The sequence below is a fragment of the Etheostoma spectabile genome, unplaced genomic scaffold (genome assembly GCF_008692095.1).
Source record: "Etheostoma spectabile isolate EspeVRDwgs_2016 unplaced genomic scaffold, UIUC_Espe_1.0 scaffold00011235, whole genome shotgun sequence".
Classification (NCBI taxonomy): Eukaryota; Metazoa; Chordata; class Actinopteri; order Perciformes; family Percidae; genus Etheostoma; species Etheostoma spectabile.
In genome coordinates this window covers 1-12,500 of record NW_022603895.1, presented here as the reverse complement: position 1 = coordinate 12,500, position 12,500 = coordinate 1, and the positions used below count along the sequence as shown (strand labels likewise).

Genomic DNA, 12,500 nt, shown 5'->3' with positions numbered 1-12,500 from the left:
TTGAAGGTGTGTGTGTGTGTGTCTGTGTGTGTGTGTCTGTGTGTGTAACCCTAAAACACATGAAGATCCCATAATCCTCTGGACGTCTACAGACAATTAGACCCCGACCCTGCTGGACCCCGACCCTGCTGGACCCCGACCCTGCTGGACTCGGTCTGACCAGGAACGGCTGACAGTGTAATGGATGCAGTTGAGTGTGTATGTACTCTATGTAAAAATACTTTACACGTCTGTGTATTTGCAACAGTCTCCCACGGTTTGTACCTCTCCAGTTAGAAGTCCAGCCGAGTAATCCTTCAGAGGTTTGCATAATATGGTTCTCGTATCGATTCAGTCCAGGAGAGCGATGGTGGGCCATGTGCAGGAATCAAGTTCATTGTCTGGTGCTTTATGTTTTCACTACAGTTCTACGAGGCAATGATTAGTCTACAAATACAAAAGAAAGTACAAAAAGATGCTCCTCTGGTCCATGTGAGATTCTTCTCTGAGACGTCATTGATCTCAATGCATACATCCAACTCTGTGTGAATGGTAGATGGAAGATCAGTGGTCCAGAGAGAAAAACATGAATGCAATGTCTGAACGGGGAAAGTAAAGGTCAATATCTGAGGTATAGGGGGCAGCGCTCTCCCGAACCTGTCCACCTGAGCACTGAGTTTCCTTCAGGAACACAGTAAAGTCGTCCAGTAGTCCTCTCTCTATTGTAGGACTCACTTGTCCCCAGACTTCTCAGTGATTGGAGCTGCTGGGCTCTGTGTGTCTTGCGTGCAGCAGGAAATGGGGCTCGGTGTGTAATTAAATGGAGTGATCCGGGCGGCCTTGCTGGGGGATCCCTGGCGGAAATGGACGGCTCCGCCCACATGGCTGTCGGACGTTCCCGTGGAGACGTTGCTGTGGCTCCTCGGGGAGACGTCTGAGTCTCCGTCCTGGAGGTTGCTCCCAGAGGGGGCGCTTATCTTTCTGAGTAGCGCGAACCGGGCCACTTCGTCGGAGATCGCTCGAGCGGATTCCACAGCCGGAGACGTGCTCGAGGTGGTCTTGCTGTTGGGGAAGTCTTCGGTCTGGACTATCGCATCGCTTGTCTTGCGAGATGCAAGTACAATGGTTGGCAGTTTCCCTGGAAGAGCTGGTGGCTTTGGCCTTTCCTCGTCAGGAGAAGGCGCCAGAGGTAATGCATTGGCTGGCAGAGTGCTTTTCAAGATCTGAGGCACATCTTCATCCCGGATCCTCCTCCAGGTAACTCGGTCATTCAGCCGGGATGAGGATCTCTGCCCCTTCTTCTTGGTATCATCCTCGCTCTTGGCTCTGCCGCTCGAATCGGACGACGACGAGCGGAGGGAAGAGCGGCTGGTCACTCTGCTCAGTATGTTGATGCTCGGTGATGAGGCGTGACGTTTAAAGGTGTCTTTGTCCTGTTGTTGCCTGGCTCCGGACACTCTTCCAGGCCCCCTTCGTTGAGCCACCCTGCAGGGGCTTTCAGAGCTAGTTCTCCTGGCTGAGCGCCTTGCAGATAGGTCCTGTTCACTGGAGGTCGCCCTAGAGAGGGTTGGACTCTGCTTCTGAAGGCCACGCTCTGGCCTCTGGACTTCTTGTCTTTGACCTTTTACTTGCACCCTTCTCTGGACTTCCTGTTCTTGTCTTGGACCTTTTACTTGCACCCTTCTCTGGACTTCGTCTTCTTGTCTTGGGTCTTTTACTTGCACCCTTCTCTGGACTTGCACAGCCTTGAGTTCTTGACAGCGTGATGAGCAAAGGAAGACTGCCGAAGCTCCAGGAACTGCTCTGCGGGGGGATCCGTTCTGAGATCGAGGCATGTTGCGTCCAGAGCCCTCCCGCCTTAACGCCGTCTGGGATTCTTTAATAAAAGTCAGCTGTCTCAGGAATCCATTGCGCTCTGACTCACCGCCGCTTGAATGGACAGAAGACATCCTGGACATTTCGAATCGATTGGCGGGGGGCACCTTTTTTACGTTGACCTGATTGGTTTGTCTTCCAGTGGTTTGGTTAGTTACCAGAGGTGACAGAGCTCTGGGCCTCACTGCATTTTGCATAAAAGGGATACGGACGGGTGACTTTTGAGTTTTGGGTGGAGGAGATTTTTGATTTTGATTCACAACAGGAGAGCGTCCCCTTCTTTCTGGGGGACTGCTAGCTGGTGAGGCCTCCTTTTTCTTTGTCTGAGTCGGGGATGGCATCTTCTTCTGTGACTGTTTGGATGGTGTAGAGCTTTGCGATGATCCAGAGGATGAACTCTTTGGTATCCTTGGAGGTGGAGTAGAGCTCCTCTTTGGCAAAGACAGTTCAATATCCTGGGGGTAACCTAATCGGTGAAGGCTCTTGGATCTGTGCTGAGCCAGGTTTGGGTTCTTTGGAGCATCTGTCTTGGTTGGTACTTTTCTGGGAGGGGGTATTTGTGATGGAGCCTCCTCTTTTATCGGTGTATAGATCACTGTCCGGCCTCGGAACACCACTGGTAAGTTTGGAACTGGCTTGCGCTGTGCGAAGTCTAAAGGTTTATTTGCCTTTTTGTCTTTAGCAAATTTCCTTTCTTTGGGCGTAAAGCTGGATGTCGACATGAATGACAGGACTGATTCAGTCTCTTCAGAGGATGGGTCCTGAGACTTTGATGCCTGCAGCCCAGTGACTACACAATTTGCACCTTCCTGTATGGCTCTCCATTCAACACTGTTGAGGTCTGAATCGTTATCCCATGCTGTATCATCACTATCCATTTCCTCGTCCATGTTCCACCCATCAGAGGCCTTTTGTTTTTGAATATTTTCCGCCTTCCTCTTCCTGGCAGCAAGCTTCCTCCTCTGCTTGGGCATGGCAGATGTTATGCATTTCTGAAGGAGGTCATCCTCCGAGTCCATGCTGACGGAGCTGGGCGAGCTCGGCTCTTCGTATTGGCTGTAAATGTTCATGTGCTTTGATTGTTTCACCATGTTCAGGGTTTTGTTGTGTCTGTTTTTGTACCATATTTGCTGGGCTTTTGACTCATGATCCTCTAACTCGGCATCACTCAGGGAACTAAGCGAGGAGCTCAGCGAGTAACATGCCAGGGATTCGTCCTTTATCAAATTCTGTTTTATCCTGTGAAATCCTCTGGGCATCGCTTGGGAATTATCGATCCTGCCAATATTTGTCATGCTCCGGGAGAGGGTGTTTCTACTTGCCTCTCTGATCTGTTTTCTACTTGTTCGTTTCGTTGCATCATTTTCTTCATCATAGAAGCTGTTACTGTCCTCTGAAGAATGAGTCATTTGTCGGAAGATAGTTTTTCCTTTTGGCGATGCCATGTTAAGGTTACCGTCCATGTTCTGCTTAATGACAGGCAGCTCTAGTTTCCGGCCTGGGCCTTGACCTTGCCTCTTCTTTTGTTGGTTAGGAGACTGATCCCGATTTCTTTGGTTCGCCACCCTGTCGGCTACCTCTTTGCTCTGCATTAGCACCCTCTGTGTGGGAACTACATGTTTGGTTGCTCGGTTGATTTGTATCTCAGGTGGATAGTTCATCTTGTTGGGTTTATGGAAGTGTGAGAATATCCTCAAGTCTTCGATCCTCTTTGCCTCGTCGTCGAGGAATTCCTGTTTGTTCATCCCTTTAGCGGTGCAGTCTTTAGCGCCCCTGTCCTTCACAGGATACTGAAGGGTTTCATCACTAAGGGATGTTGTGCTGGAGAAGTTCACTGGAGTACCTTCTGCAGAGTCTGTCAACGAGGAATCATCCAATTTGAAGTCCTTCTGCGGGATGACAATTCTTCTTCCAGGGCACATTTGGGTTTTGCCATTGGGGAGCATCATATACACGGGAAGATGTATCGGCTTTCGGATCTGGGAATTGAGAAGATGAGGAGGGATGGTGGTCACCAGCGAAGGTCTTACTTTTCTGAACTTGGAGGGCATTGCTGAGTTGATGCATTCTTTTAAGATTTCTATGTCATCGTCTGAATTGCCTTCACTATATCTCTCTCCGTGGTCGAGTCCTTGCTCCTCCTCGTCAGGGAAAGGAAGATTTTTGTCATTTTGCTGAAGTAGGGGGGTCAATTTCAGCTCCACATCTTTTTGGATGTAGTGTTCGTGAAGAGGCAGAGCACTTAAGCTCGAAGCACAGGAGAAGTTTTCAGTGGGCTTTTCCACAGTGAAGTAGATCATGGTGTCCAGGTCAGGAGGAAAGTTAAACCTCTCTTTGCAGTCGGCTATCTCCATGAACTTTCGCAGGCTGTGTTCCCATTGGCCTGCTATTCCCGTGGGCTGCGTTTCCGGTCCAGTCGGCTCCACGCAACATGGAGTTTTACTTCGACTAGGAGGCATGGTTTGCCCTGGGCTGTCGGGGAGATCACTAGGGCTTATTGTTCCGTCAATCATCTCACTGCATGGATCACTTTGGATTGAGCTTGCAATAGAGGGAGACTCAAAGCTGCCCAGGGAACTGACTGAGCTACAGCGACTCATTACCAGGGGTGTCTCGTGGATGTAGTTCTCAGAGGAACTGGATGGAGATCTGTCTTCGAGTATGGCTGGCGAGGCTCCTCTCAGGAACACCTTTTCCTTTTTGGCAGGACAGGGAATCTGGGCGGGATTGGTCTCTTTGCTGGGGAAGGTTTTGGAGTCAGTCATCAGCAGCTGACTGTCACTCAGATCCTCCAAGGTTTCATCCTCCTCAGCTCTCTTCACCACTTCTCCATCCTCCACTTCTATTATTTCTAATGAAGAGTCACTCTCCAGCTCATTTTCACTTTGTCCATCCAGCGCGTCGTCTCCGGAAGAGAGGGAGGACAGAGAACTGCAGCGGGAGAAGCAAATCGGGGTGTTCTCCACTGAGTATTTCTGGACCGTCTCCATCGGCCCGATGGTTGGGCTTCGGGTGGATGCCATTGGTGAAAACTTTGTTAAACTACCCCCGGTCATCACAGTAGGTACCCACGCTTGTCTCCTCATTGCTTGGGCAGCCTGAACATTGATGGCTGTCTTTGCTACACCAAATTTGGCCACACTCTGAATGAGCGGGACCTGTTGATAAGACGGAGACAGTTTAATTGAAGTCATGCTGACGTCAGAGGAGACTTTGGTGGATACACTGACGGGTGTTTGTGCAGGTTGATCCTGGTTCTTTTCTGCATCCGTGCTGCCGAGCTCCAGAGCGGTCACATCATTGTTTCCCACAGAATCTCTCTCCGGGATATGTTGCTGGTTAGTCTCATTCAGGACAGCAGGTCCTACATTAAGGTATTCTTGATGCGCCACCCTAAGATCAAGCTGGTTGGGTCGTTGTTGCATCAGTTGAGCTTTTGGAGCAGGTCTCATTTGATCTTTGCTGCCGCAGTATCCATCACTGGTGCTTCCACTGTTCAGGCTGTCAGTAGATACACTTGTATGGGCGGTTTTGAGGCGTAAGAGTGCGTGGGCTCTATTGAGGCGTTCCCTGTGGGCCAAGCTGCTTGTGTCAGAGAGACGGCAGGGGGAGCATGATTTCGCCCGGGCTTCATTGAGTTCATCCAGTCCGTAAGGCCAGTCAGCCAAATGGTCTTCAGAGCTGAGGCTGAAACTGTCCTCGGAGGACGTGTGCATGGTGATGTCCTCCACCAACCTGTCAATCTTGGCAACCGTGTTGGTGATCTTTTTAGCTAGCTTCTCTGCAGCAGCGGACACGTCGTCCGGAGGTGCGTGTCTCTTCTCGGCCACCTGGGGCATGTCCACGTCTCTCTCGGGTTCACTGTCCCTCTTCCGTGACTGGTTCTGCAGGAAGTTAGAGTTGGTAAGGAACATGGACAGCATGGAGAAGCTCCCAGTGTCCAGGCTACCGGAAACGTTTGGGGCCTCGTCGTCGTCGAAACAACCAGAATCAGACGCGTAATCCTTTGCCAGGCTCTCAATGTGCCGTAGTGGCTTGTTGATGGTCAGGTGCTTGGGGCTCTGCTTCTCAAGCGTATCGAAAGTCTCCGCTAGGTGTTTGGCATCCAGCTCCGCCTCCAGAGCCTTCTGTTTCCTCATGTAGAGCGAGGGCATGCAGGAGCCGGGGGACACCACTGCAGCATCCTTATACTTCAGGGGGCGGTTGGTGAGCAGGTTCCTTAAAGCCGCGGCGCTGCCCATGGCGATCATCTTGTGCTTGGAGTGGATGAGGTTGCGCAGCATGCTAACCGCCCCCAGGTCCCACAGCAGCTCCTGGTCTTTGGGACTTCGGGCCGAAAGGTTCCAGAGGGTCCCGCAAGCGTTGCTCACGATGGTCAGACTGTGGGAGCGCAGGTGCTGCAGCAGGGTCTGGAGGCAGTTGTGGTCCCGGAGGATTTGCCTGTGGAGAAAGAAAGCAAAAGACATTTTAACCCTTGTGTTGTCCTCCCGTCAAAATTGAAAATCAACACGTTTGTTGACACTTTTTGTTGATGTTTTCAACTTTTTCTTGCGTTTCTGTCCCTTTTTTCAACACTTTTTTAAAATGTTTGTCAATTTTTAACACTACTTAACACTAACTTATTAACTTTAGTTTTACAGTTATTTTTGGAATTTATGGTCAATAAAACTCATTTATAGGAAATTATACCTAATGTTTGAGATAGAAAAGCAGAAATTAGGCTGTCAGATGAATGTGTTGGAGTAACTAAAGTAACTAAATTAACTGGGGGGGGGGAATATGGAAGCCCATGAGTGGCTCTGGAGTCAGTGTTGGAGTCCCAGACCTGTAGTCCTCCCGCGTGGCGACCAGACTGGAGACGTTCCGGAGGATGCCCCCCCCGCTCTCGATGATGGCGAGCGAGTTAGTCTGGCAGCGGTACGTCAGCGTGCTGACCAAGAAGCCGAGGGCGCCGTCCACCGCGCACACGGACGCCTTGTTCTCAATGCTGTGAGCCGACAGGTTCCACAGGGCGCTCAGCAGGCTCTTCAGGGTCGACTCCTGGGGACACAACACAGGGTTTATTAGGGAGGGGGGGGACTCCTGGGGACACAACACAGGGTTTATTAGGGAGGTGGGGACTTCTGGGGCTCAACACAGGGTTTATTGAGTGGGGGGGGAGGGGCTCTTCATGGGGCTCTATATGTATGATATGTGTATATGTGTGTATATGTGTGATATATTTGTGTATATCTAAGATATATGTGTCTATATGTGTGATATATGTGTGTATATCTAAGATATATGTGTCTATATGTGTGTGTATATGTGTGTATATGTGTGCTTGTTGTGTTATGGTTGTCTTGCTACTGGATGCCTAAAATTTCCTTTGGGATGAATGAAGTATCCATCCATCCATCCATCTACCATCATCCATCCATCTACCATCATCCATCCATCATCCATCCATCCATCTACCATCATCCATCCATCATCCATCCATCCATCTACCATCATCCATCCATCATCCATCCATCCATCTACCATCATCCATCCATCATCCATCCATCATCCATCCATCCATCCAACCATCATCCATCCATCCATCCATCATCCATCCATCATCCATCCATCTACCATCATCCATCCATCATCCATCCATCCATCTACCATCATCCATCCATCATCCATCCATCCATCTACCATCATCCATCCATCATCCATCCATCCATCCAACCATCATCCATCCATCCAACCATCATCCATCCATCTACCATCATCCATCCATCATCCATCCATCCATCCATCTACCATCATCCACCATCCATCCATCCATCTACCATCATCCATCCATCATCCATCCATCCAACCATCATCCATCCATCCAACCATCATCCATCCATCTACCATCATCCATCCATCATCCATCCATCCATCCATCATCCATCTACCATCATCCATCCATCATCCATCCATCCATCTACCATCATCCATCCATCCATCTACCATCATCATCATCCATCCATCCATCCATCACATTCATCCATCCTCCATCCATCCATCATCCATCCATCATCCATCCATCCATCATCCATCCATCATCCATCCATCCATCCATTCATCCATCCATCCATCATCCATCCATCATCCATCCATCCATCCATCCATCCATCCATAATCCTTCCATCCATCATCCATCCATCATCCATCCATCACCATCCATCCATCATCCATCCATCCATCATCCATCCATCATCATCCATCCATCATCCATCCATCATCCATCCATCATCCATCCATCCATCATCCATCCATCCATCATCCATCCATCATCCATCCATCCATCTACCATCATCCATCCATCATCCATCCATCCATCAACCATCATCCATCCATCATCCATCCATCCATCTACCATCATCCATCCATCTACCATCATCCATCATCCATCCATCCATCATCATCCATCCATCCATCATCCATCCATCATCCATCCATCCATCATACATCCATCCTCATCATCCATCCATCCATCCATCCATCCATCCATCCATCATCCAACCATCATCCATCCATCCATCATCCATCCATCCATCATCCATCCATCATCCATCCATCCATCCATCGATCCATCCATCCATCATCCATCATCCATCCATCCATCCATCATCCATCCATCATCATCATCCATCCATCCATCATCCATCCATCCATCATCCATCCATCATCCATCCATCCATCATCCATCCATCCATCCATCCATCATCCATCCATCCATCCATCCATCATCCATCCATCATCCATCCATCATCCATCCATCCATCCATCCATCCATCCATCATCCATCCATCCATCACCATCCATCATCCATCCATCATCCATCATCTATCTACCATCCATCCAGCATATCCCATCCATCATCCATCCACATCCATCCATCATCCATCATCATCCCTCCATCCATCTACCATCATCCATCATCCATCCATCCATCCATCATCCATCCATCATCCACCCATCCATCATCCATCCATCCATCATCCATCCATCCATCATCCATCCATCCATCCATCATCCATCCATCCATCCATCATCCATCCATCATCCACCCATCCATCATCCATCCATCCATCATCCATCCATCCATCATCCATCCATCCATCCATCATCCATCCATCCATCCATCTTAATGCTATCTGCTGATTGTTGTCGTATATGTCCTGTTCTTCGAGCCTCTTTAAATAAAGTTCTTCCAGCCGGTTTACCTTGGTGGCCTGCAGGGCGCAGGTCATCAGCGCAGACACACAGCCGATGTCTCGGAGGACCTTCTTGCTGGTGATGTCGGCCCTCCAGGACAGGTTCCTCAGGATGCTGGAGACCACCTGGTGCAGCTCCTCGCTGTCGGAGGCCAGCTGGGCCACGAGCGCCTGCAGACAGCTCCTCTTAGAGCACAGGGTGGCCTGGGGGGGCAACACAAGGGACGGGGTCAATCATCATAATAGTTATAGTATAGTATACAGACAGCTCCTCTTAGAGCACAGGGTGGCCTGGGGGGGGGGCAACACAAAGGACGGGGGTCAATCATCATAATAGTTATAGTATAGTATGCAGACAGCTCCTCTTAGAGCACAGGGTGGCCTGGGGGGGCAACACAAGGGACAGGGGTCAATCATCATAATAGTTATAGTATAGTATGCAGACAGCTCCTCTTAGAGCACAGGGTGGGGGGTGGGGGGCAACACAAGGGATAGGGGTCAATAAAGGTTTTCATAAAACTGAACACTGCTGTCAATCAATGCTCTGTCACTCTGTCATTAATAAAGAAGTCAGGGTATATATAGTATGTCGAAAAAATAAAAACTCATAGTATAGTATGTCGAAAAGTAAAAGTCAGAGTATAGTATGTCAAAAAAGAATAAAAGTCATAGTATAGTATGTCGAAAAAATACAAAAAGTCATAGTATAGTATGTGAAAAAAGTAAAAAAGTCATAGTATAGTATGTCGAAAAAAATTAAAAAGTCATAGTAAAGTATTTTATTTTGGCGTGTGGTTGGCGTGCGGTTGGCGTGTGGTTGGCGTGTGGTTGCTGTGTGGTTGCTGTGTGGTTGGCGTGCGGTTGGCGTGTGGTTGGCGTGTGGTTGCTGTGTGGTTGCTGTGTGGTTGCTGTGTGGTTGGCGTGTGGTTGGCGTGTGGTTGCTGTGTGGTTGCTGTGTGGTTGCTGTGTGGTTGGCGTGTGTTTGGCGTGTGGTTGCCGTGGAGACCTTGTTGGTCCACGTCCCCGAAGGTGAGGTTGGTGACGGCCATGCCGGCGTAGCGGCGCAGCGCCAGGTTGATGGGGTCGCTCAGACCCCCGTACATGTCCTGGTCCAGGTGGAGGAGGTCGGCCACCACCTGCAGCCCGCCTACACACACACAACAGACACACACACATGTTAATACACACACACATTTAATACCACACACCACACCACACACACACACAACACATACACATGTTAACACACACAAACACATATTAATACACACCCCCTGCAGCCCGCCTGCAGCAACACACACAACATACACACACACATGTTAATACACACACACACACACACAATATTAATACACCAACACACACACACACACATATTAATACACACACCTGCAGCCCGCCTACACCACACACACACACACACACTCACATATTAATACATACACCAAATATTTATACACACCGCCTGCAGCAACACAACACAAACACACATGTTAATACACCACACACACACACACCAAACACACCCACACACACACACCACACACACACCACACACACACACCACACACACACCACACACACACACACACACACTCACATATTAATACACACACCAAATATTAATACACACCACCTGCAGCCCGTCTGCACACACACAACATATATAAACAAATATATACAAAACATACACAATAAATACACTTCACAGAACAGTATGTCAACAATAACATAATTAAATAAAAATAAAAATTAGTTTGTGGAAAAAATAAAACTAAAAAGTTGTGATATAGTGTGTCGAAAATTAAATAAAAATTCTCATTATAGTTCATTTTATTATGTCATGTCCCAGATGTTAGGTAGGACTGATTATAGTATGTCCAAAAATAAAATGAAAAAATATGAATATAGTATGTCAAAAAATAATTAATATATGAAATAAAAAAAATAATAAAATACTATGTCAACAAAATAAAAAATATGAATAAAATATGTGAATTAAAAAAAAAAGAATAAAAAAGTTATAGTATAGCATGTCAAAAAAAAGAAATGAAGAAGCCATGTCCCAGATGGTGGGGGGGGGGGACCGGGTTTCGAAGGTCTCACCGACCTAGTTCGTTCATGGCGCGCCGGTACTCTTCTTCAAAGGAAAGCTTCATGATGGCGCACATGGCCTGACAGATCTGAGGGTCCACAGGTTCAGGGATGTCTGCAGAGACGAAGAAATGGGGGACATCATCGTTATATTTAGGGATGTCTCCAGGGATGAAGACTACTTTTAGCGTGTATAGAGCAGCGTATCTCCACCAGACTCCATGTAAATAATCACTACTTTTAGCGTGTATAGAGCAGCATATCTCCACCAGACTCCATGTAAATAATCACTACTTTTAGCGTGTATAGAGCAGCATATCTCCACCAGACTCCATGTATATAATCACTACTTTTAGCGTGTATAGAGCAGCATATCTCCACCAGACTCCATGTAAATAATCACTACTTTTAGCATGTATAGAGCAGAATGTCTCCACCAGACTCCATGTAAATAATCACTACTTTTAGCGTGTATAGAGCAGCATATCTCCACCAGACTCCTGAATATAATCACTACTTTTAGCGTGTATAGAGCAGCATATCCCACCAGACTCCATGTAAATAATCACTACTTTTAGCATGTATAGAGCAGAATGTCTCCACCAGACTCCATGTAAATAATCACTACTTTTAGTGTGTATAGAGCAGCATATCTCCACCAGACTCCATGTAAATAATCACTACTTTTAGTGTGTATAGAGCAGCATATCTCCACCAGACTCCATGTAAATAATCACTACTTTTAGACAACTTTTAATCTGCTTTTATTGAATAATAAGAGTCTTATAATATGCTTTTTGCAACTAGATCTGCACTACATAAGCAAAATAACTCTTTGAGGTAAAATTTTTGGATGGTACACCTTTAACATATGTTAAGGAGTTAAATATCTGGGCCTCTGGCCTCGACTCCAAACTTACCTTTAGACCTCATATTAATTCTCTGTGAGAAAATAAGTTGTAGTTTAAGAATGTTATATCGCTCAATTAATTGTTTACAAAACAGATAGATTAAAAATTATTACCCAATTATTATTAACTATAATCGTTATGCAGATGTTGTTTACCAGAACACAGCTGAAACCAATCTTAAGCCTCTGGAATGTGATTTATAATAGTCTTTGCAGATTTGTCCTGAGGTGTCCTCCATTCAGGACGCATCATTGTCAAATGTCTCAGTCGTTGAATCTTTTATCATTAAATGCTCGACGTCAGTTTCACTGGCTGCAGTTTGTTCACAAATGTATTTTTTCAGATTATCCATTTTAACTGAAACAACATTTGATTGTTATATCAATCATCCTTAGCCTCAGAGACA

The 12,500-nt window shown here is 47.2% G+C and overlaps 1 protein-coding gene across 1 annotated transcript; it reads right to left on the bottom strand.

Annotated features, from left to right (window-relative positions):
• Positions 1 to 89: 89 nt before the first annotated feature.
• On the bottom strand, positions 90 to 11,298 carry apc2 (APC regulator of WNT signaling pathway 2; the record flags this gene model as incomplete). Its single annotated transcript, XM_032509043.1, is given in 5 exon segments — positions 90 to 6,294; positions 6,680 to 6,894; positions 9,099 to 9,293; positions 10,109 to 10,236; positions 11,200 to 11,298. Coding segments are annotated over 5 exon segments (6,221 nt in total), but the record flags the coding sequence as incomplete, so codon positions are not given.
• Between the last annotated feature and the right edge of the window lie 1,202 nt (positions 11,299 to 12,500).